This window comes from Brienomyrus brachyistius, chromosome 5 (genome assembly GCF_023856365.1).
Source record: "Brienomyrus brachyistius isolate T26 chromosome 5, BBRACH_0.4, whole genome shotgun sequence".
NCBI classification, from domain to species: Eukaryota; Metazoa; Chordata; class Actinopteri; order Osteoglossiformes; family Mormyridae; genus Brienomyrus; species Brienomyrus brachyistius.
Window position 1 is genome coordinate 28469596 of NC_064537.1, and position 25515 is coordinate 28495110.

General features: G+C 49.0%; 1 protein-coding gene across 3 annotated transcripts in view; it reads left to right on the top strand.

The window, feature by feature from the left end:
* The window catches only part of caskin1 (CASK interacting protein 1), a 96181-nt gene that overhangs the window by 64456 nt on the left and 6210 nt on the right, over positions 1 to 25515 (top strand). The window contains exons 3-19 of one of the 3 annotated variants that reach the window (XM_049012786.1): positions 697 to 794; positions 1418 to 1563; positions 2639 to 2734; positions 3380 to 3510; positions 7236 to 7344; positions 7962 to 8070; positions 8162 to 8256; positions 8820 to 8937; positions 12640 to 12876; positions 15888 to 15980; positions 16120 to 16256; positions 16470 to 16551; positions 17325 to 17428; positions 18706 to 18816; positions 22756 to 22857; positions 23750 to 23888; positions 24042 to 25216. In XM_049012786.1, coding sequence (XP_048868743.1) covers positions 697 to 794; positions 1418 to 1563; positions 2639 to 2734; positions 3380 to 3510; positions 7236 to 7344; positions 7962 to 8070; positions 8162 to 8256; positions 8820 to 8937; positions 12640 to 12876; positions 15888 to 15980; positions 16120 to 16256; positions 16470 to 16551; positions 17325 to 17428; positions 18706 to 18816; positions 22756 to 22857; positions 23750 to 23888; positions 24042 to 25216 — 3082 coding nt within the window. The remainder of the gene's footprint in view (positions 1 to 696; positions 795 to 1417; positions 1564 to 2638; positions 2735 to 3379; positions 3511 to 7235; positions 7345 to 7961; positions 8071 to 8161; positions 8257 to 8819; positions 8938 to 12639; positions 12877 to 15887; positions 15981 to 16119; positions 16257 to 16469; positions 16552 to 17324; positions 17429 to 18705; positions 18817 to 22755; positions 22858 to 23749; positions 23889 to 24041; positions 25217 to 25515) is intronic. The other 2 variants (XM_049012787.1, XM_049012788.1) reach the window with 2 other exon arrangements.

The following is a 25515-nucleotide window of genomic DNA, read 5'->3' on the forward strand; positions in this document are numbered from 1 at the left end:
TCCCCAACAATGGTGATAATGCTCTATTCAAATGCCTGACCTCAGCGGGCAGAAACATATGTTAATGAGCGGCGTACATTTTCCATTCCCAGTAGAGGTGTGTGGCGCGAGGAGGCTTAACTATGGCAGAACGCTGCGATTGTTTGGCCATAGCAGAAGCGTCATCGGAGAGAGCTGGCCGATAACACGGATGCACGGGGCAGCGCCGTCAATAATGCGAAAAATATGCTTGGCTGCTGGAACGGTGCACCGTCCGTCTGCTGTTTTGGTAGCTGTTGTATGTTTTATTTATATGTGGTGTTCAGTAGGCTACATGGTTGCTCTTTAATTTGTTCCTTTTTTTCATGTTTCGGGGCATAGAAAATTATTAATAGAAGGACACCGCGCAAACTGGCATCGCCGCTGCTCACTAAGCGTGTCGTGACCCTCCGTGGAGCGTGCGTTTTGAGTCTCTGCTTAGCCTGTCAATCAAGAGGTGTCAGCCATCATGCAGATTAGTCCTTAAGGGGCTTGGCGAGCGACCGGGCGGTTGCAGGTTTATTGTGGCCAGCCGTCCCCCCACTCTCCCCCGTGCCGAGGAACTGCTGAGCCATGGGACATGGCAAGGCTCTCGCAATACCGCATCCCGCCACCGGATGTGTGGCAGTAGTGAGGGACAAACGGCAGACTGTGACACTCCGCTATCTCCGGCTGCAGGTTCGCTGCCCTCCATCATGCCGCCCTCAATGGCAACATGGAGCTCATCTCCCTGCTGCTGGAGTCCCAGGCCACTGTGGACCTCAAGGACCAGAAAGGTGACCGTGACTGTCCTACATCTACCGCAGGGGTTTTCAACCTGGGTAACCCCCCCCCCCCCCCCGCCCCACTCCCAATAGTCAAAAATCCCTTGCCATGAATGAAAGAGGCTAAGAGCTAAGAATATTCTAGAATATCTTTGGCTCTTTGTGAAAGGGGAGGGCTGTCCCTTGAATATTTTCCACATTGTGTGAATCAGATGATAAAGGCATCTTTCAGACTCTACGGACCCCTAGGAGTCACGGATCCCACGTTAAAAACCCCTGATCTACCACATTCAGCCCAACAGGCGTCTCATTGGAACTTATTTGGCCCGAACGTGGATTATGTGCAATATATTTATATGTGCTTCAAAAGGTAGTGGGCCAACCATTCTGATAAGAAGTGGAAATTTGAGCTTAGAGCCACATAAGCGAATCTCCAGTTGGAGCTGCAGGGGCTGAGCGCTTGGGATTGTGGTTCTTTTCAAGTTCCAGCCGGCATCACTCCGCTGGCCGCCTCAGAAAGGGCTTTGAAGCTGAATAGCTTCAGTAGAGTCAGGTTCAGATGCATGAATGGAGATACGACGCGCTGAGCACCATGCGTCCGATTCCTCTCTTCAGATCACGCGTTTCTCCCGCAGGGATGCGCCCGCTCCACTATGCAGCCTGGCAGGGCAAGACGGAGCCCATGAAGATGCTGCTCAAGTCGGGATCCTCGGTCAACGGACAGTCGGACGAGGGCCAGATCCCGCTGCACCTGGCCGCTCAGCATGGCCACTACGACGTAGTAAGTAACGGCGCCCCCTAGGTGCCAAGCCCCGTAGCTTACCCTGTCGACATCTGTTCCCAAGGTCATTTTCACATGATCCAGTGTTTGAAATTACCGTGTTTTGATTTTGTTAGATCCACATTTTTACATTTCCTCGCTACTCAAAATTCAATTCTGCTTGCTATTCTACACATACGTGCAGTGGAATATGTTTTCTCGTGGAAAAAAAACGCATATCCTCCAGTTCAAATAAGGTACAAGGCTCCTGGATTAATGTCATCTTCACACCTGCCCAGTGACTGAGTAGCGGCCCTAAACCAATGAGATTCTGTCTGATGTCACATGACCCCATTTTGGGGCTCTTTGGAAATACAGGGAGTACAAGGCAGGGTCAGGTTTGGAGTAGCAGCACAGCTTAGAGATGACGCGCATGTCCCTCTTGGCAAAAGCGAGCCATTCTGATCTGCATTGTCTTATATCCGCTAAGAGTCGGAATGCGGAATTATCAGAGGTGCCCTGACAAGATTTGGCTCTTTGCAAAGATTCGAGGATTTTGACAAGAAGCAGTATGGAGGTGTGCGTGTTTTTTTTTGTTGTTTTCTTGCAGTGAGGGGGAGCTTCTCAGCTCTGCCTTCCACCTGAGGTCGTAGTCCATCAAACCGTGAATGCCACGTTTGCATTTTGTAATGCGAATGAGGCCTCTGAAGTTCCCAGATCATCAGAATCATCATCTGAGGCACAGACCTAAAGAATCTGCTTATGCTAAAGTGAAGGGAGGATGCTACTTTGCAGGAATCTCGCTAAACCTTAGGGGCTTTTGACTAGCAACAAGAAGAAGTACCAAGAACACCCCACTTATATTCAGAAATAATGGAAGGCAGATTCGTTTCCTGTCATCTCTACCATGCAGCCTTTATTTTTACTCGTATTTAAGCTATTTGAGTTGATTGTAACTGAATTAAAACAAAAACAGTTTTAGTCTCATGTTGACAGAAGGGTGCAGTGGAGGCGTTGGCCTGAGGGGGCATCAGGAGCGGCCCCCACACTTGTCCAAAACAGGGACACACCCTGACAGCTGTCCTTCCCTTCCCAGTCCGAGATGCTGCTCCAACACCAGTCCAACCCCTGCATTGTGGACAATGCTGGGAAAACCCCGCTGGACCTGGCCTGCGAATTCGGCAGAGTTGGCGTGAGTCTCGCAGAAGTCACCCATGAGCTCCCTCACCTTCTTAACGGGACAGTGACACTTAACCTGTGATGCGTATCTGTGTAGTTTCTGGTTGTTATGCGGTAATAATGTCCCTCACCACCACAAACTTGGGAAACAAACTAACTATTTTTGCATGGGAACTTATTTTAGCCGTCGGCTGGATTAGAATTTGAATTCCATTATTCGGCACTATGGGAACTTAAAAATGTAAAAGTTTATACAATGTACTGTAGTCTATGTGGTGCATCTTTCCCATGCATTGCTCTAGGATAGTGGTATTTGATTTGGTTCAGGTGAAAGAGTGCCCCCTACTGCCGTACCAGAGGAGAGATGTGTGTGGGGGTTTTCACTGCAACTCCCTAATTATGTTAGTAATTAGAGGACTGATTGGCTGAAGAGTCCTTACACCTGGGTTTGAACAGCTGACCTAAGGTTACCCCAAAGACCTGCATACACACCGGCCCTTTGAAGATAAGACTGCCCACCCCTGTTCTAGAGAACTCCAGCCTAACAACACTGTAACTTAGCATCCGTTGTTTGAATAGCACATCTGGCCACATTATAGATTTGCATTAGCCTACACGCTAACAAGCTGAAGTCGGGGCTCTTGGATGGACCCTGCAGGTGGTCCAGCTTCTGCTTAGCAGCAACATGTGTGCTGCCCTTCTGGAGCCCAAGCCAGGGGACTCCACGGACCCCAACGGGACCAGCGCCCTGCACCTGGCGGCCAAGAACGGCCACATCGACATCATAAGGTAGGGCGTCGATTTTGGGGTTGCTGGGAAGCTATGGAGTACAAATACTGTTACAGATAAAAATAGTTTTGAAGCACATTTTCTTACCAGTTGTAACATATATTTATAAATAGGAGCTTAGTTAGAGCTGAATGGATTGATGGGGTTGTGTCTTTACTGGGAGGGGGGGGGCTGATTGGCAAACATATATTAAAAAAAAGTATTCATGACTTAAGCCAATAAATATACATTTATTTTGCGGGGCTGAAGCCCCATAAAATAGTCCTAATGATTCATATGGTTTATAATAACTAATAAAATTCATAGTTTACAATATACAATTGTATGAGAAGTTTCATTTTTATCATTTCAGTGTCTTAATATGTGGTTGGAAAACAGCAATTTGTGGGTTTTGGATGTTTGGTTGGTGCCATGCCTTATCTGGAAGGTCACGCCATCAAATGTTACTGAGGGAGACTGAATACAGGCAGGTGGCTCAGCTGTATTTCCTCTCGGAGGAGGGGCCAGTCCTGAGGTTTGCTGGCCTTTGGATGTGTATAACTTTCAAACATTCAGTATCATATAGAAAATGAAACTTATGATGGCTAAAAAAAAAAGCTGTTTCTGCCATAAAACAACTTTTTGGAGAATGTTTTTTTTTTTGTCAAGATGTGAGGAAGAGCGTCGTTTGCGGCAGCCAGCCCTGAAACACCCAAGAGGCGTGATTTGATTTGTTCTGGGAACAGACTCAGAAGCAGATCTCTGTGGTATCTGGGTTGTTGTCTACAGGGTCAGATCGCTAACTGTCACATACGGAGCAAAGGGGTTTCAGAGAATTGGGACTTCTAACATGGGATTTTGGTGAGGAGCTTCTCGTGTGTCCTGAGTCATCCCAACAGAGCCGGTTTTGTTACTCAGTCAACGGCACGGTGCTGGAAGCTCGACACGAGCAAACGACATCGAAAACGGGTAGCGGAGGTGACGGCGACATGTTGGGAAGCGGCTTCACACCGTTCCCACGAGGGATATGCCAAGTGAATCTGTACTCCGCTGTGACAACCCAGCTGCCGTCTCTCTGTGTAACTCAGATGGTATCGCGGCAATCAGATTTAATTCAGAGAGGGAGAGCAGAGATTGTGACGCGGAGGGTCTTCATCATCGTAACTGTTATGCCGTCCATTCTCACTTCCATAATGACTGCTCTCTATTTGAACTGAGAAGGTCAGTGTGACGCCTTGACTGTGATGTATAGACTCTCCATGAACAAGTGCAGATCATGATCTTTATCCAGGAGGTCTATCAGGGAGTCCTTCAAATATATCCACCTGGCGTTCTGAAGTCATTGCAACCTCATTGGTGGAGAAAGTTTAGAGTGACGACTGCATCTATGGCCATGATTTTCCACACAAACATAATCTGTATTATGTGACATTCAAGTGTCCTCCTGCATTTCGTCGTGTTGCCAGTTGTCTCTCGCTTTTGCTGACTCAAAAACACTTTGCGTCTGCAGACTCACCTACACGTCGCTTTAGCTGCAGAGAAACTCGTCGGCGATTAGAGAGTGCCATCATTATCCTGTAATTTTGAGATTAACTGAATTTAGCCTTTTGTTAAAGCAGGAAATCTGTCTATACTTTCCCCACTGGAGACACTTTAGTAGTTGGCTTGTTTACAGAGCTGTGTAAATGAAAGTGCTTAAATCATTTCCTTGAATTAAGCACAGCCATAATGACTGTGATGCTTGTAAAAGCCTGTGTTTTCTATAATAGCCCCCCTGTGCTAATTCATTGGTAAATGCAGATATTGCCTGTATGTATTGTGATAGCCCCCTATGTTAACTCATTGGTAAATACAGATATTGCCGGTATTTACTATAGTAGCCCTCTGTGCTAATCCATCGATAAATTCAGAAATACAGACGTTTCGTGTTTACTATCATAATCCCCTATGCAAACTCTTTCTGGTTTTACAGTTTCCCGCATTGACTTTCATCTGCATTTAACAAATTAGATCATTGGTATAACTGGCAGAGATGTACCTTCAGGAAGTCATACTGTGTGATCCAAGTTCATACTGTATCTCTCTCTCTGTTTGTTCATGAGCACATGTGCTGGTACCTGGTGGTTTATGCCCCGATTTGCTGTCAGCGTCTGTAGTAGTTATGAGAGTTATTCCAGCTGGGGGGGGGGGGTCTGAATTGTGATTGGCCCCTTGTCTACGGGCCCTTATAGGTGCCGGCAGCAAGAGGCAGCCAGCGGTCAGCCAGAGCTCTTAGCCGGATCCCCTGAGGGATTATGTAGCATTTTGTTTGCCTTTGTGTCCCACACACCCTCTTAGATTCACACACAGTTTTCCTTTCAGTAGCTGCTCCCTTGATGACTGCACTGCCGCAGCACGGTGACACTCATCATTAATTGGATCTCGATTCCATCTTGCCGACCTGTGATAGCACAGTCCTGAGCTCTGTCCCGGCAGTAAAAACGAAGGGCATTACCTCCCTCCCCCACACCGAGGGCCGGACGGCGCCGCTCCTATGTCTCCTGCAAACAAGGAGCCACCTGCCATTCTAGGCCAGAAGGCCCAGTCACACTGTTAATTGTGTCATTAATCCATTAGGCGAGGAGAGAGAGCTTGTGATCTTTATGGCCCTAGCTATAAAGGGATTGATCGCGAGTTGGGTTGCAAGGATGACGCGCCTTGCGTTTCATTATTAATGCTGGCGTGCAGTCAGATCTTGGCCGGGCTCCTTCTTCTGGACTGGGTCACCAGGGGAGGAGAAGCTCAGGGGGCATGTGCGGGATTTGCTGTCGCGGAGGGGAAGCTTGAGTGCGTGAGGCTCAGTGTGGTTCAGTGCTAGATGCGCATTTCCACGGAACTGATTAATGTGTTTCATTAGCGATGTGGCTAAGCAGCACCTTCCATCTGATGGCTAATGCGTAGCCCAAGAGAGGCTTAGTTCCCTCTGGGGGGGGCACCGGGCACAGATCTGTGGAGATGGACGGGGGGGACACAGATTAGCCATCAGTAACATACACGGGCCACGCATGTGCCAATGTCTCCCTGCAGGGCTTTTGGTCGCATGCGAGATAAAGTAACTAACTGGAATGTGCAGGCAGGCGGAAAAGCTGGAATTTCTCACTTCTTGTTAAGTGGCAATGCTGAGTGGGGTGGAATGTGAACGCAGAGAGATGTGCAGCTTCTCGGTGACGGCTTGGTGTGCAGGCGGACGCATTTTTTCTTATGGGGGCTGCACCTCGAAAACGAGTGGTGATACAGGATGTTGCACTGAAAGCATGAAAAGAGCTCAAGATGGGCAGGAATAGAGAGGCACAGTGGACAGGAACAATACGATACTGGAAAGGATTAGTTCAGTGACCTTTTGTGATCTTTCAGCTATCGCGAAATAAGCAGAAGTGTCAGGCTGCTAATGGACGGGCTTTCAAACTGCCACTATTGCTTATCGCCTGGAAAGGCTATGTCTGGTGTCTCTGCTGCCTTAATTTTACACAAAATGGGTGTAATATGATGCATCATTTCTACAGGCAGTGCAATGACACCAACTATATAGGAGCTTAATAAAGGGGGGTGGAGATGGAGTCAGTGCTTCTTCCTGTGCTCGGGAGCAGTGAACTAACAAATCAGATACATTTATTAAAGACAGAGAGGGCAGAGAGCATGCAGGCCTATGGCATCCTATCCTTAAAGGGAATCGCTTCATTTAAAAAGACTATTTTCTCTGGCTCCAGACTGCTGATCCAGGCCGGCATCGATATCAATCGGCAGACAAAGGCAGGCACGGCTCTCCATGAGGCGGCGCTGTGCGGCAAGACCGAGGTGGTGCGGTTGCTACTGGATGTGAGTCTATATGTGGATGGGATGTGGACAGGGTGTGAAGCATGTAGGCGAGGTGTCGGCGGGATGTGGGTGGGATGTGGACAGGGTGTGAGGCATGTGGGTGGGATGTGGATGGGAATATGGGAGCATGTGGACAGGACGTGGGGAATGTGGTTGGGATGTGGATGGGACGTGGGGAATGTGGGTGGGATGTGGACGGAACTGTGGGGGCATATGGGTGAGGTATTGGCGGGGTGTGGGCGGGGTGTGAGGTATGTGGGTGGAGTGTGGGGCATGTGGGTAGGATGTGGGCAGGGCTGTGGGGGCATATGGGCGAGGTGTTGGCCGGATGTGGGCAGGGTATGACGTATGTGGGTGGAATGTGAGGCTGTGGGTAAGATGTGGGCAGGAATGTGGGGGGGGGGGGGGGGGGGCATATGGGTGGGATGTGGGCGGGACCTCATGGGAAATGGGGGAGTGGCCCTAGGCAGAGAAAAGCAGATAATGATGTGGTGCATGTGAATGGAGGCATGGATGTGGATGAAGGGTGTGATGTGAGCAGTAGGTGGCCAGGGGGCTACGGAAGGATTACCAGAGTTAAGCTGCTCCCCTGATGTCCTGTCCTCCAATCCCCTCAGAGTGGAATCAACGCGGGAGTGAGGAACACCTACAGCCAGACTGCTCTGGACATTGTCAACCAGTTCACCACCACTCAAGCCAGCAGGGAGATCAAGCAGATGCTGCGAGGTGAGTTATAGAGATGGAGTGAGGGAGATATGGAGTGAGAGAGTTCCCTTGGCCTCCTGTACCCCTGTGCGTGACCCTCCCTGTTCCGCAGAGCCCTCTGCAGCCCTGCAGGTCAGGGCACTCAAGGATTACTGCAACAATTACGACCTGACGAGCCTGAACATCAAGGCGGGTGACGTCATCACGGTGAGCTCCAGCGCAGCATCACACCCCGCCATCACAGCTGGCCCGCCATATAATCCGTCTTTATGTGGGAGTTTATTTGCTCATGTGACTATATTATTAGCTGTTACATTCACTTTTGTTGCATTATAAGGAACTATTCATTATTATAGTTAATGTCTCTGATAGCTGGACATTCCTGAGAACCTACCTGAAATATGGCCGCTTAGGAGGGACTTTGCAATGAGATGTAGGGTATATGACTATGATCATTATTTGCGATACATTTAGGTTTGTATGTAAAGCTCAGGCACTGTGCTACCTGAGCAAATCTGCCCTCTGCTGGTGGTTGTGAATGGATACACCAGCAGACATCAAGTAACAGGATAGCGCCACTCATCCAAAGAAAACCTAGTAATTTTGGAAGTAGAGTTCTTTGGAGGTATCGTACCATATTTCTTGTGTTTTAGTTACCTTTATGCTTATGTTGCGGTTTAGTACCCTTTAAAATTAAAGATGACATTTAAGTGCTTTAAATGAATGTAAATGTGCTTATTAATATGTGCATGAATTTTATGCTTCCGAAGGTTCTGGAGCAGCACCCTGATGGCCGGTGGAAGGGCTGTATCCATGACAACCGAACAGGAAACGACCGCGTCGGCTACTTCCCGTCCAACATGGTGGAGGTGATCAGCAAGAGGACAGGTGTGCTGTTACGTGATTTTGGGTGGGTGAGTGGGCAGTCCTTAGCCAGCAGTGGACAAATGGACTAGCACTGGAGAGGTAACACCCACAAAGGGATTCCAGCGGTGAGACGCTGGACATGAAACATACTCGCATGTGCTTCTCTAGTCTCTGACTGATGGTGCATGAAAGTCTCACTCACGGGGAACTTTGGGGTAGGAGCAGCTAAGCGCCCCCTAGTGGATGAAGATGATGCTGTAGGGTTTGTAAGAAGGACCCCTGAGGCTTCTGCATGGTGGCCGTGTGAGGGTCACAGTTAATGTAGACTGACACTGAGAGGCGATCGGGCTGGCAGGACGACACCCGTCAAGACAGCAGGTGAAGTGAAGCTTTGATCACCAGTCTGGACTCCCTCTTTTTAAAGCCTGACATCAGTTCTGTTATGTGTCTGCTGGGAACAGCTTGCGAGATCTTCAGGATTTAAGCCTCCCTGCATAGGATGACCATCTAGTCTATGTCAGGGGGGACACTATGAGCTGTGACAGGGTTTCTAAACTACCATTCCAGCCATTTCAATTAAAAAGATCTGCAATTCATTTTAGCACTGACTTCTTGCTGTGTGCTGATTGGCTAGACTCCTATAATCGTGCATATGTCACTGATGTTAATGTGAAACAGCTGGATGAGTCTTTCAATCAAGGATACAAACCAGCACAAGATTAACTAAACAATTAACTGGGCATGGGACCCTGTCAGTTTTAAAGTAATTTGTAAAACCTGAGACAGCTCATAGTGCCCCCCCTGACATGGATAGGGTGGTCACCCTATCTCCGCCCTCATCCTGTCATCCCAGAAGGACAGAGCCCCGCCAGTTAGCCACTGGCACTCGTAGGTGCTTCTGGGCCCAAGGTTTCACTGCTGCTTTTATTCTCATTACCAGTGTGGTTCACACTGATTCGGCAGGGCCTCGCAATGAGAAGGGGCCCTTTGTGCTGGCCCCTGCAGCCATGCGGCCCTCTGCTGGCCGAGTAGCATTGTAGTAGCGTCTGTCTGTTAGCGAACATCGCACTTATCACGAGGTGCCAGAGCAGGGTTTCTCTCCCTCTCGCTGAACAAAGCAGTGCCGCGTTTATAAATTTAGCCACACTTTGATTATTTTCTGGCTGTATTTCCTCTTTATCAGAAACATGTGCTTTGGAGATGCGCCTTTAGCTTTGGTCTGTAAAGCTCTCTCTCTAATGCAGGTGATTAAAGCTTCTGCGTTTCCTCTGAGGATACGCAGTGTGGCTGCGGATGGACGCTCAGCGAGGCTGTCTGATACGTTTGTTTGCTAACGGTATTGCCAGTTCCCCACCCGGGCTCAGATATGGAGGCTCCTCTGACTGAGGGATGCCTCGGGGTCCTGTTTCTCACGGTGACCCCTGGAAATGCTGGTGTTTCTGTCAGGTTGTCTCTGAGTATTGGCACGGGTCGTATGGATCCCTGTGCGAATCCCGAGTCGGGTTGTTTTAATTAAAAGTGGCCAGCGGGACGCCTCGGGGATCGCACTGGCAGTGCGTCAGAACGAGATGCGGCGACAGGCAGCGACCCGGCATGCCAGCTTCTGAATGCGCCACGCATGGCTCGGGGGGAGAGAGGGGACAATCACGGCGCCCAGAATCCAGAGCCTTGCTGCCTCGCCCTCTCTGTAGGACTTGCCAGGGAAAGTGACGATGATGTTTATGCCACAGTGCACCCAGATACTGAAAGCGATTGTGACTGAAGCTCAGGGAAACTGTCTTTGGCACAAACACAGTCACGGCCGAATCCCGTTGCGCGCTTAAGGGTCCAGCACCTCCCCCATCCCTACAAAGCGTGATTCTGCCTCTCGTTAGAGAGAAAGCATCAGAATTTCCTTTGACACAGAAACTCAAATCGGCTCCTGATTTCTGTGTTAATGTAGATCCAGTCATCAGAGGCTTGTCATGAAGTTTATCCATTTTAGAGAATAAAATAGCCTTGAAGTGTCATGACCGGGAAGGAGAGCTGCTCACTGGTTTGGGGGCCAGGCTTGGGCGGTACAGTATTTGGTTCTGGCCCTTTTCTTGGGGTCCTCTTTGTCATTAATCCGTCATCTCCTGTGCTGGTCATTACTCAGCATTCCTGCACTCAGTGTCAGCATACCTCACAAAGGACTGAATAATCCTGCTTTCCTTACACACATGCCTTCTCTCTGCCCCTGGGCCCTGGCCCTTTCTGCTGCTTTGCCACTCGTCCCTGTTCCCTTTCTGCTTCTTCGCCACTGGGCCCTGGCCCTTTATGCTGCTTCGTCACTTGGCCCTGGCCCTTTCTGCTTCTTCGCCACTGGACCCTGTCCCCTTTCTGCTTCTTCGCCACTGGACCCTGTCCCCTTTCTGCTGCTTCGCCACGGGGCCCTGGCCCTTTATGCTGCTTCGTCACTTGGCCCTGCCCCTTTCTGCTTCTTCGCCACTGGACCCTGTCCCCTTTCTGCTTCTTCGCCACTGGGCCCTGTCCCTTTCTGCTTCTTCAACACTGGGCCCTGTCCCCTTTCTGCTTCTTCGCCACTGGGCCCTGTCCCCTTTCTGCTGCTTCGCCACTGGACCCTGTCCCCTTTCTGCTTCTTCGCCACTGGGCCCTGTCCCTTTCTGCTTCTTCAACACTGGGCCCTGTCCCCTTTCTGCTTCTTCGCCACTGGGCCCTGTCCCCTTTCTGCTGCTTCGTCACTGGGCCCTGGCCCTTTCTGCTTCTTCGCCACTGGGCCCTGTCCCTTTCTGCTTCTTCAACACTGGGCCCTGTCCCCTTTCTGCTTCTTCGCCACTGGGCCCTGTCCCCTTTCTGCTGCTTCGCCACTGGACCCTGTCCCCTTTCTGCTTCTTCTCCACTGGGCCCTGTCCCCTTTCTGCTGCTTCGCCACTGGGCCCTGTCCCCTTTCTGCTGCTTCGCCACTGGGCCCTGTCCCCTTTCTGCTGCTTCGCCACTGGGCCCTGTCCCCTTTCTGCTGCTTCGCCACTGGGCCCTGTCCCCTTTCTGCTGCTTCGTCACTGGGCCCTGGCCCTTTCTGCTTCTTCGCCACTGGACCCTGTCCCCTTTCTGCTGCTTCGCCACTGGACCCTGTCCCCTTTCTGCTGCTTCGGCACTTGGCCCTGCCCCTTTTTGCTTCTTCGCCACTGAGCCCTGGCCCTTTCTGCTTCTTCGCCACTGGGCTCTGTCCCCTTTTTGCTGCTTCGCCTCTGGGTCCTGTCCCCTTTCTGCTGCTTCGTCACTGGGCCCTGGCCCTTTCTGCTTCTTCGCCACTGGGCCCTGTCCTCTTTCTGTTGCTTCGTCACTGGGCCCTGGCCCTTTTTTACTGCTTCGCCACTGGGCCCTGTCCCCTTTTTGCTGCTTCGCCACTGGGCCCTGTCCCCTTTCTACTGCTTCGTCACTGGGCCCTGGCCCTTTTTGCTGCTTCGCCACTGGGCCCTGTCCCTTTCTGCTGTTTCGTCACTGTTTAACCTTTTCCTAAGCAGTATTTCATGGCTGCACTTTTCTACCCATCCATCCATTTTTCTTGGTCATGGTTGTGGGTGGGGGGGGGGGGGTGTAGCCCAGCAGCACAAAGCAGTTGGTTTCAGATTATTGTTTTATTATTTAATTCTGTTGGTTTATTTATGTGTTCTTTTCATTTACTTTGTTAACCCCCTTTCCTTTTCTTACGTATATTTCTTTTCTCGTTATCATGTGTAGGTTCAGGCTGCGCCATCGTTTGTCCCCAGCAGTATGAAACGATACAGCTGTGTGTTGTGCCCTGTGGCCCCCCTGCCCCCTGCAGTGCCGCGGGGGGGCCAGATGGGGACGCATCCCCTCAATCCCATGTCACGCCGCCCCCTCCCCTCCAGCTGTCCCATTCCCATCAGCCACTGTTCACTTCCTTTGGCTATAGCAGGTCCCAGAGCGCCCCAGGAGGGACGCAGTGTGGACGAGGTACACAGCCTCATTGTGCCTTCATCATCATCATCATCATTGTTTTTACAGTCATGTGTCACTTAAGGACAGGGATACGTTCATTAGGCGATTTCGTCATAGTGCAAACATCATAGAGTGTACTTACACAAATCTAAATGGTATAGCCCTCTACACACCTAAGCTACATGGTATAGCCTAAAATAACGATACAAAGTACAGTATAGTAAATATATTAGCCAATAACTTAATTGTTTATTGTCATCAATAAGTACTATGCAGTGTACATAATTGTATATGCTATACTTTGACACAGTTTGCAGTGCAGTAGGTTCGTTTAACACCAACATCATCCTCCAAATACGTGAGTAACATGTCACGCTATGACGCTACAACGGCTACGACGTCACTAAGCAAATATTTTAGCTCCATTATGATCTTATGGGACCACTGATCTATATGTGGTCTATCATTGACGATCTTCATTAAGCTAGGCGTGATTGTTTTGTTGTTATTTTTATTATAATTCTTATTGTGATGCTTATTTTATTTTTGGGCTGTTTCCTTTATTTTCTTGTTTAGTGAATCGTTTGTATCCCTGCCCTGCCATGAGTGGCGATCTCGGCCATGCAAACAGCAAACAAGCTGGCCATGTTCCAGAAACACTCTCACCTCACGTGTCGCTCTGCGCACGGCGCGCTCCGTGAAACTAGGTCACATCTTCCCCCGTACCCGGTCACCCCATGGAATATTTATGGTGGTCCCAAATGTCCAAACACTCGTGGATATGTGAACAGTAATCCGTCATTCCCGGATGCTGGTGACCGTTATTTTTACCGGGCTGCTGCTGAGTCATGCTTTCTGGAAGTCCACAGCTGGGAAATTTCTGTCAAATTTAGCCTCACCCCTAACCGAATTAACACTGCCTTCACCAGACACCGTCGAGTGTAATGAATGCCATCAATATTCTCTCACAATGTTTCGCAAATCAGTCCTCAGTGACAGTCCCCAGACAGTCTATGTTTGGGAGATGGGAGGGAGCAAAAATGTGAAACATCAAGGGGTCCCTGAGGACTGGGTTGAAAAAAACTGCTTCATAAAACACTTGTGGTTTAATCAGCTCCCGTTACCCCTGTCCCTTGTGCTCATCCTGTGTGCTGGTGCCGCCTCAACCCGCCCCCCCCCCCCCCCCCCCTCCTGTCCAACCATTAAATCGTCACTCACACCCATACTCATGTTTTCCATTTAGAATGATGTTGTGATCTGATACTACATACTGTCAGGTTCTGTTAACATGCAATACGTAAGATCAGCTGGCTGACCTTAGGTCATGTCAGAACTTCACAGAGACCAGGGGAACAAGCCTTTGCTGTGCCTTGTGCATTGATGTGCTGAAGACCACTAACTTAATATCTGTGAAAGTCCGGTCACATGGGATCCAGGAGGCCGAGAGGGTGAGGACATGAGCTGGCATCCTGAAGCTGCTGCTAAGTGAAGTTATCCTGCTGTTAAACCCTAGAGAAAGATTCCTTCAGATCACTAACCTGATTACAATAGCGGTACATTATATCCACCGATCCCATAAATACACCCCCATTTCCAAAAAAGATGGGATGCTGTGTAAAATGTAAATAAGAACAGAATTCAATGATTTACAAATCATATAAACCCATATTTCATTGAAAATAGAACAAAGACTACATATCAAATGTCGAAGCTGAGAAATTTTGTTTTATAGCAAATGTGTGTCGTATATTACGACAAATATATCTCTCTCGTTTTTCGTTTCATGATGCGGCAAATGTTTTCAATGGATGACAGGCCTGTATTGCAGGCAGGGGAGTTTAGTTCCCGGAGGCTGTACATGTAGATGAGAGGAAGTTTGGGGATCAGAGAGCAGGGTCAGCCCACATCCAGCTTCCCTTGAGGAGTTGGGGGTTACGGGTCTGACTCAAGCACCCAACGCTGATGTGATTCCTCTATAGGCTATGGGATTCAAACCCACAACCCTGCAGACATAAGCATCGATCCCTGACCTCCTGCTGTGGGCTATCCAGCTAGCTGACGTGGATTACAGTGTCGGATGTAAAATATAAGTATCTGTGTTGCTGATTAGCACCTCAGGCACAGATGCAGTCAGTCACAAATAATTATCACTATGTAAAGAGCCATACTTGAGTTTTGATTGCGGTTAATGGGGGTGAGGCAGGCATTTATGACTGGATGTATGCAGCCCCCATCTGCCTGAACAAGCCGCTTTCCAATGGGAATCTTTCCCCGTCTTTCTCTGAACATCTTATCGACAGGCCGGTGTTCAGTACCACAGTGACAAAAACATTTTAACACAAGGCTACCGGCCCGGACCTGGTGGTCCTCATCGAGGCTCCTGTCCATCAGCTGGGGGTGTGAACCAGTGTCACCGTGTCCATGAGGCTGGGGTGTAAACGACATAGCCCTCCCTCTGTCTCAGTTACCAGACAGTAACTTGGAAGATGAAAGGCCTGCACATTATAAAAATATAAATTATTACATAATAAAAATATTATTACATTATTAAAAAGACAAATCAACTTGCAAATAGCTGTTTCTCTCAGGGAGAGATAGCGGAACCCTACTGCCACAGGCGAGGCTGTCTGTAATAATCCATGTTTTACCTTGCGGTGGCATATTTCACGGCCTACTTTTATAATCTTGCCAAGATTTTAGGCCATTTATAACCCGCTAAACTCGCTGTTGTGGTTATAAGGTTCTTGAAACCTCAGAAGTAATATTCAAATGCACTACAGCTTATAAATGCTTAGCTATAAAAGCATGCTATTTTATTGCATGCGTATTCGTCTTACAGATGCTTGTTTTCATTGTATGTACAGCTGTACTGGCTTCAATTTGTGTGTAAAGTATAGTTTGCTTTAGAGAATTCTATCTTCCTACCCCCATGGGGAGTGGTGGGGACAGGGTAGGGGTACTTGGACTTGCCATTTTACAGCACCCCCCCCCCCCCCATACAGCTCATGCCACTTTCTGTGTTGAAGGTTCCAGAGGGTCAGAGTCCAGTCCACATGGCTCTCCCACGCCAAGTGCTGGTGCCAACGAGGAGATCTGGGTGCTGCGGAAGCCTTATGCAGGTAAGCAGCTGGCCATCCCCTGGGCTGACATACCCCAATGCCATGGACACCCGCCATGGCTGAAACGGACGGCTTACCTATGAGAGCCATGTGTGTGTATCTACCAGCGCCTGACCTGTGTGTGTTCTCTGCGATACAGGTGCAGAGCGTGGCAGTGCGGGCAGCGTGGGCAGTGTGGGCAGTGTGGGCAGTGCAGGCAGTGCGCGCTCCTCTGGGAGCGGGCAGAGCGCGGGCAGCAGTGTGCATGCCTTGCACGCGCAGGCAGAGGGTGTCAAGGTGAGGCTTTGGGAGCTGCAGACTGAGATGAGACTTCCAGACCCACACTAGGCGGGCCTTCCTGGTGATGACCAATAGCAGGGCACCAGGAAGTGACTATCCGAATGGCGATTGGCCGCAGCCCCACAAGCAGCATGTAGAGGCATCAGCAGGCTAGTGGGCCCTCAAGTTTGCCAGCTCTGATGCCCACATTGTCTTTTGTTCACTTCGCAGCTATTAGCCACAGTGCTGTCTCAGTCAGCAAAGGCCAAGGAACATCTTCTGGAGCAGTCCAAGTCTATGGATCAGCCATCAGGTATGTCGGGCAGCTGGGAAGCGTTACCCACGTCACCTGACGTTAAATGCAGAACCTTGTTTCTAGACTGGTGTTAACACATGGATGTTGATTAATGTGAACAGATGCCGATGCCATACAGTATTATGTAAATGCAGGAATCTCTCAACCATCCATACGCAGCCCCCATGTCAACAGAGACGCAGCTTGGGAAACTTTCAGCACAATAATTATGGTTTTACATTCTCCGAAATTGCTGCGCTATTAAAATGTCACTGATGAAAGATGCTGATTACTGTAAATGATCTAAATGGCAGAATGAGGAGACGACGCATACATCAGTGCAAGGCAGCACCCCTCCCCCCCTCCAGGTCCCAGTATGACACCTCGGTGTTACTTTTAACCCCGCCCCCCCCATATATACTGTACAACACTGCCAGCTCGCCTCTCCTTACTCCACCCTTACGATCAGAAGCAGCCTGTATTCTCATGCTAGCCCTCTTTAAGTTGGTGCTCAGTGAGAAGCTGCTTGATGAATGATGCTATGAAAGCTGGATGGCTTTCAGAAGGCACTTATGTAGAGGTGTTCCTCAGACAGTCGGCCATCCTCTATACTGTATGCCACTGATACAGACATCTCTCACTTTCCCTTTCTCCTTCTGTTATTCCCTCTCTTTTCCCCTCTCTGCCCTGCTTTCTCTCCTTCTCTCTCATTCATCCTTTCTCTTTCTCTCTCTCTCTCTCTCTCTCTCTCTCTCTCTCTCTCTCTCTCTATCCCTCTCTCCATCTCCCAGGCCCGTCTGTACGTCCCCAGAGGTCTTCCAGCTGCCCCTACCACGAGACGTCATACGCAGAGCCGCAACCTCAGAGAAAGGGGGAGATACCTCTGGATGCCAAGGTAAGAGTCCTTCGACCGTGCCACTGTACCCACAGGCTCTCACCCCAGGGTAAGCTTTCTCTGCAGCCGGATGTCGTCCGTAAAACTCAGCTCCACAATTGGCCAAGACCTTTGGCTTAAGGAGCCAGGAAGGAACGCTGTGGTTACCGAGCCTACTGAGGCTTCCTTTGGAGTATTAACTTCCATGCAGGGCGCCCCCTGGCTGCGAGGAGGTGACGTTGAAATGACACATCCCATTGTCTTTTACACGCCGCTTTTATAATTTAACCATACCGGACCATGCTCATTTGCTTGATTTGTTTGCTTTTCTAACCTGCACCTAATACCTGCCGAGTCTTGCCTTGAAGGTGCTGTCTGACAACGTCATGAGGTGGCGGACCTCCCTGACTTGCTGTGTGATCGTGCTTCACACCCCACTCAGTAATCTGTGGCAACCTTAACTCTCAGTGCTGTTTTATGGAACACCATGTCGCTACTAAAAACTAATCTTATTGGGTATGGCTTTTTGTGGATGCCTTCCTCTGAAAGCTGATGCCACTGAGGTCATCGAGCGCTGCTTGTCATATATTTGTCGTGGAACACATTGGTAGGTCAGGAGCATGTCTCTCTCAGCAGAATTCCAAGGATCAGATTTGCTCTTCAAATATTTATTTCCGTGGTAACTTTATTCAATGCTGCTTCCCTAACCTAGATGTTTTTCTGGTCTTCTGTCTTTCTAAAATCTGTTTTTCTGGTGCAGCTTAACCGATACTCTGCTGAACCATAATAGGTTTCTTTTGACTGTTGAATTACATCCATCTGATGTGTCACTCCTGGTCCTCAACAGCTTACTCTTCATCCAAATATAATCTTCACCGGAGCCTTTTTTAGGACTCTCCTCTCAAGTAGAATTAAACCCCCCACTGCTCTTTCGTAGGATCGGCGGCCTTCGGTTAAACGTTTGCTTTTAGGTAACTCTGTTCGGTCTCGAACAAACTGGAGCAGCTGCCCAGAGTTTCAGAAAGCAGATCGATTTTTTCACTGCTGCCAGAGTGTGCTTTTCTCTGTCACGTTCCAGTAGAAGACTGAAATAAACCTTTTACAATTCCTTAATGAAAATTCTCCAGAATAAACCAGCTAATATTGTCTCAAGATGGTGGAAGACCTCGGGATGCAGGCTCCCGGGGCAGGTCACAGGCCACCGAATCCGGAAAGGAGCCCCCTCGCTTGAAGCCGGGAGATTTCCGACCTGTGGGATGCGGACAGTGACAGAATGCCGCCTATATTTCTTTTTCTAGAGCTCAGAAGCTGTAGTCCAATGGCTGAGTGAGTTTCAGCTGCAAGTCTACTCTCCAAACTTCATCGACGCCGGATATGAAATATCCACCATTAGCAGAATGACCCCTGAGGTAAGGCACGCCCCCCCTGACCCCATGATGACCCCGAAACGATCTTAAACCATTCCCTCACACCCCATCCGAAAGAGCCTCACAAGTCCTCTTCGGTGACCCCGTTTCAATCCCTAACTGTCCGTAGCGCTCGGTCAGTTGAGCCCCCCCATCTCAGAAAACCATCTGCGGGGGCTTGAAAGAGGTCAGCATGGCCGGAGGGGGTCTTGGTGCGGCTTCCGGGTCACACCGGCGAGTAGAGTGAGCTCGGTTCCGGAGCCGCAGTGCCCAGAACCTGCCCTCCACCGTGTTCCACGGGCCTCGCTCTCAACCCCAACTTCCGCGTCACCAGACCAAGGCTGCCAAATCACCCAGTCTCACCTGCAACTTTCTTTTTTCTCTCGGAAGAAAAAAATTGAGGCGCAGGCTTGGCAGCTGGGAATCGCCATCTCACAGCTCGCGGTCGCCGTCTCCTCCCCATCAGCTCTGTAGCTTCTCTGTGTCGCGTCTGTGTGTGTGAGTGTGAGGCGCGGCGTGGTGCCGTGCTCTTATGCTGGTACCGGGCAGAAGTCGGAACACCTGAGTATCCTGCATGCTGGACACTCGCTCGCTACGCGTTCCAGTCCAATCAGATCGCGATACTGCTGATGTCACGCTCCCCTCTCGCTGACACATGTTCCCCTTAATGGCTCCCAATGTGGGGGAACCTGTGTTGTAGCCTGTCCGTGTTTCTTTCCCATTAGTCATCATCACTCTCGGCCAGATCCTCCGTGTAATCCACAATGCTGCCATCCCCGCAGCATATGGTGTGGCGGGCCGCCTTGCTCGGCCTGATGACTTTGCATTGTCCCCTGAGAGAGGCTGTCTCACTACCAGCAAAAGCTGGATGGTCTGGAGGCTGATACATGGTGTATTACGTAGGAGCTAGACCTGTCCCGAATGGGGTAGGATATTCAAAGCTGATTTGCACGTCCGTGTATTTGCAAAGTCGTATTTTATAAGCAGTGGGCAATCTGAACTGAATAAAATCAGGCTCGGCTCCAGCTTTGGAATGCAGGCTGGGCCTCAGGATCATGGGTCGGGGTCGTCAAGCTTATGGGGGGGGGGCTGAGTGCATAGCTGGCCTGTATTATTCTCAGTCACTGCCCATGAGATAAGCTTAAATTTTGTAAAGTCATGCTTGAAGTTTTATGTGATTTAAAGTGTCTGTATAAAAGATATTGCCTTATCTTGTGACTCAGCTGCAAATCACTACGAACATAAAATTCAAACTTAATTAGCTCGCTATCTTGTGAGGTAATCTGTAGGCTACCCTTGTAAATAGCTTGCTGCCACAAGCCAGTCAGCCCCATGCTGCGCTCTCTGTCACATTTGAGGAGCAGTTGAAGTCTGTTTGTGTGTAGTAGCTGTTATGCTAACCAAGCAACTGATCTATAATTTACTTTTATGGGATGATTCTGAAAAATGGCAAAACAGATATGGGCCAACTACCCATTCCTTTGTGTGCGTCATAATTGCTTTGAGAAATACTTTGGGAATTAGGCTCAACAGGGGGCCAACGTACGTTATTTAAGAGGGGAATTTTCACAGGATAAAAATATATTTAACAGGCTGTACATGGTCATATGTTAATTAAGTGGGACATTGCTTCCCAGAGGTTTATTTTTACATCGTTCTGACAGTTTCCAAGCACTTTAATTTACCATGATGCGAAGGGAGGGGCTAACCCTCAGGTAGCCAACCCAATGTTCTCCCAACCGCAGATGAGGCAAAGGTATGCGACAGGCCAAGATTTAAATTAACGTAGTTGGTGTCGACACCACAGAGCTGTGAAGCTCTTTGTCATTGCAGTCGGGGTGGATCTGTTGACCTTATTCTTCTCATGTGGGACTTACGAAATCGACACCAGCTTCCAGCGTTTTTCTCTGATCGAAGTTAATGGCCACTTTTCATCGTGTCTGTCGCTTCTGTGCGGATCACCTGGCTAACGATTAGTCATTTAGTCTGAGGGGAGCCTTGCATCACTGCACACCTGTCACTACCAGCGCTCCGGTGGAAATCCCCCATTACAGAGGGACGGTCCTCTCATTTCCTCATCGAGGCCTATGATCTCGGCCAATGTGAATGAGCGCAAAGGAACAACAGAGGCCAAAACGTGAACTTTAAGTGAATGATTTCTCATTTTTTTATTTTGTCGGCTACAGGACATTGTAGTAGAATTTTGAAAGGAATTTATCATAAAACTAAACTCTGTTTACTCTGAAAAGAGTGTTAGTGCTTTAATCTGGTCCTTCGAGTCAGCTGAGCGAGTTACGGGCTTTCAGAACTACTCAGTAATTCTCGTTTCATGGTTTCTAAAATAAAACAACCAAAGGTCTGTGGGTCATTACATATAAGCACAATTCTCTGGATTATAATGAGTTCACCTTCGTTTTCTTAAATTTCTGATGACATTATGTTTTTGGAAAATTTGGAAAATTTGGAGTGACATTAATAATATACTTTTAAATGACTGCTCATTAACATTTTGAGTCGACAGCTTTAAACTGGTATGTTGTAACCGATGTGAAACTACTCATCCCTCAGAGCGTTTACTGTGATTTCATCGCAGGGGGTGTGTCTTGCTGCTAAAGGTCATGGGTTTGCTCTATGACATCCAGGTTTCACTGCTTCACTGCTTCTTCTTCTGAAGCCGTAGTGGGTTCAGTGGTGAAGGATGCTAACTTGGTTAACAAGCATTAGCCTCCTCATGAGCAGTTTACCAGTGTACTTAACCTGATTAGCTGAATCAAAAATATCCAGCTGTAAGGACTGATGAAACTGTATTTCATAAAACAGTCAGTGATGCATAATTTGCTAAATCTCACACCTCCTAACCAGAGTGCACTCTGCCTTATGCCCTGTGCTCTCCAGAAAAGGCACTATATCACCCTGACCTTTATTTGACTGTTGGTTCCTTGAGAAAATAACAATTTAAAAATTATTATTAAATTTAAAAATTACATTAAGCTTTTATAAGCTTTAAAAATGTAATAAAATGGTGCTTCTGTAAAGTTAAGTCACAAGCTAGCATTTGCTCCAGGCGAGCAGGAGCATGTCACAAGGCCTGCTTAGCTTTCTGCGCTGGGTTTGATGTGACCTCAGGCAGTTACAGTCAGAGCAAGTCTGAGCGTGTGACATGCAGCTCACGGATCATCGAGCCATGGAGGGCGAACAGTTAAATAGCCGGAGGTGTTTTACCTTTCGATCTCAGAGCACTGGTCCGGCAAAACAGTCAAAACCATGAGGGAACGGTCAAAAGTTGACACAATAATCTGTTTATCTGGTATGTGTGGAAAAAGCAACATTTCATAAATGCCGACATGAGTTCCAGTTCAGCTGATGGCGTGCCCTTCATTTTCAATTTATAAATAAGTGTTGGCGCGAGTGGTCTTATGCAAGCTTCTAATCCGATTCCCAGAGTTAATTTTATCCTTTTTACCATTTAAGGGGTTTTGCGAAGCGACAGTTGCAATAATGTCAAAAATATCTCTTGAGTTTTACCTTGGAGTCTATTTTTTATGATCTTTGCATCTGTGCTACAGCCGCTTTTTTTGTGAAGGACAGAACAGAGAGTGATCCCCTGGTGGAAAGAGGTATGTGAGTCATTTGTGAAAGAAGGTTTTGATGCAAAGATGTCCTGTTTACCATGTGTTTTGAGGCAACATATCCATGCTATTCCAAGCTTTCCTACATTTTCCCATTTCCCTGACTAACTGCTCACCGCAGATATTATTTCCATATTTTTCATTGTCTTATTTTGTCACGCTTACCAGCTGGTGTGGTGCCACAGTGATTGTCCTTTCAGGCAGTGTGAGCTGCGGAGTTTGAGCTTCACAGCCGTAGCGTGTCCCATAAGGCATCACCCGGGTTGGCTGGGCGTGCGGCTGACGAGGACCTGGGCTTGTGTTTGTCTCCTAGGATCTGACAGCAATCGGCGTGACCAAGCCCGGTCACCGGAAGAAGGTCGCCTCTGAGATTAGCAAGCTGAGCGTCACCGACTGGCTTCCGGATCAAAAGCCCGTGAGTGAAGGATGGATTCCATTTACCGTCCTGCAATACATGCTGATGTGCCTCTTATCTTTTTTGGTCATGAGGCTCAATTGATGTTTGATTTATTTGTCAGACATTCGTTTTTGGATATTTGAGAAAGCAGAGTCAGACAGTCTCTGGAGCAACTGGGAGTTATGGGCCTTGCTGCAAAGAGCCTGATGATGACATCACCCTGCCAATGGCAGGATTTAAACTGGCGACCTTCCAGTCACACGCTCATCATCCTAACCCACTGAGCCACACACCACTAAAACTAAGAAAAATAAAAAACATTTATGAGGTATTACGGAATAGCACACCTGGATCCTTTTTTAACTCTTGATCTCGCAAGCTGTCAAGATAAGACAGCATAAAAATGAGTTAATATTATAAGGAAAAATAAACAAACAGAAATACAAACAAAGTCACACTGTTCTTCTATGTCCCTTACACTGGATAGTGAACACTGTAAACTGCACAGTTATCACATGCACATCTCTAGAAACATTTATTCATTACGGGGTCATTATGAAGGCACTGCGGTGAGTAGCTTACTGATGGAGAATTTGGACTTTTAGGTCAGGTCCCAGTAGGGGTGGCTGTTGTATCTTTGAGGTACTTAACCCAATTTGTGCATCTAAAATATCCGTCACTGGAATCGAGCAAAGAAAGGCTACTTTGGATAAGCTTATCAGCTAAGCTACTAATTGTTAAATTACACTGCACTGGACAGCAGTAGCAAGACTGCCAAGCATTAACTAGTGAAAATGTAGTTGTATCATGCGTGATTTTGTTGGAGGTCGAGATGGAAGGCCAGTATCGGTTTTACAGACTTTGGGTCAGTTGCTGTGGAATAATGCTCTGCTCCTTCAACTGTTTTCAGGCAAACCTGGCAGAGTGGCTGTCTATGATTGGACTAAGCCAATATTACCAGGTTCTGGTCCACAATGGCTATGAAAACATTGATTTTATTACTGACATTACGTGGGAGGATCTACAGGAAATTGGCATTACCAAGCTAGGTAAGATGTTAAAATGACATCATCAGCTTCTCCTCAAGTGACATGATACCTGGTATTGACTGGAACTTTGTTTTAAAGACTGTGATGTAGGTAGATGTAGCTCCAACATGTGTCCTTGTGCTGTTTTCTCACCTGTCTCTATACTCTATCTAGGACACCAGAAGAAGCTGATGCTGGCTGTGAAGAAGCTGGTCGAAATCCAGAAGGCAGCCGAGGGCCGCGGCTCACTGCGAAAGAAGGTGCCACAGCCCCTGGAGGCTAGAGCTGCGGAGAACCAGCCCCGTGATACGGAGAACATGTCATCCAAAATGAGCGCTTACCAGGATAGCGAAGCAGGTAGCGAGCTGCATGGTGCCAGGAGCCGCCCAGGGGAGGCACTGGAGGGCGCCGAAGTCAAGCAGGTCAACAGCCAGATGCCGGCACGCGCCCGGAGCATGCACGAGAACAGCCTAGGCAGGCGGGACTCGGAGGACGGAGGCGGGGCTCCAAGGAAGGAGGCGCGGACCATGCGGCAGGTCAGCCAAGGGCCACAAAGGTCTCCTGTTCCACCCACTGTGGGAAAAGCCCGGCAGTCCTTTCCCCAGGGGCCATCCTACACTCCTCCACAGACCCCCACCAAGCCCAAGCCCTCCTCCCCACAGACCATGGTGCCTCCACAGATTACTGCCAAGACGAAACCCCAACCACAGCTACTGGCTCAGTCAGACCTGCCCATGACTCCCCGGTCTCTACCACAATCCCCAACACATCGGGGGTATGCCTATGTAATGCCACCCTCTGGGGAGGGGGCAGAGGGTCAGCCAAGCAGCCCCCCGGTCTCGGTGCCCCTGCTGTGCCTGCCACCGGAGGCTGAGGACATTGAGGTGGAGCAAGGCCTTCCCAAGAAGCGTGCCCACAGCCTGAGCCGATACAGCACCTCCAGTAGCGAGCAGGACCGCGACGAACTGATGGTGCCCGAGGCAAAGTACGCGACGATGCAAGCGCGGGTGGGCCGGAGCAACTCCGTCAGGGGCCAGTCCGACAGGAACGTCAACCGCAGCCAGTCGTTTGCACTCAGGCCCAAGAAGAAGGGCCCCCCCCCACCCCCACCCAGGCGTTCCAGCTCCTCCATTTCGGGCGCCAATCTGGGAGATGAATCCCAGGAGCAGGTGGGAGGGGAGCTTCTGGATGTGACCTATCATGAGCGTCGGAGGGCCAGTGACTTTGGGGGCACGGTAGACACAGGGAGCGCGGGCAGCGTGAAGAGTATAGCCGCCATGCTGGAAATGTCCTCCATCGGAGGTGGTGCCAAGGGGCTGAAATCTCTTGGCGGACATCACTATCTGCAGGTAACTATGTACGCCAGCTGTCTGTCACCTGGACACCTGGTATGGGGACAAATTGGCATGTTTCTTAATCTGTTGGATCTGTTTTGGGAATACCCATTAACTGTACTGTCTGGGCCCTGTGAGTCATCAGAAGTATCTCCGTTTGCTTATTGGCTGTTCTGCCTCTGTCTCAAGACATGATAAAGGTAGTGGGTGGCCTGCAGTGTGTACGATGACATATATCCACCTTTCACAGCAAAGTCACCCCAAGGCGCTTTCGTTGGGTGTCATTAAGACAGAATAATACAAAACCAGGGAAA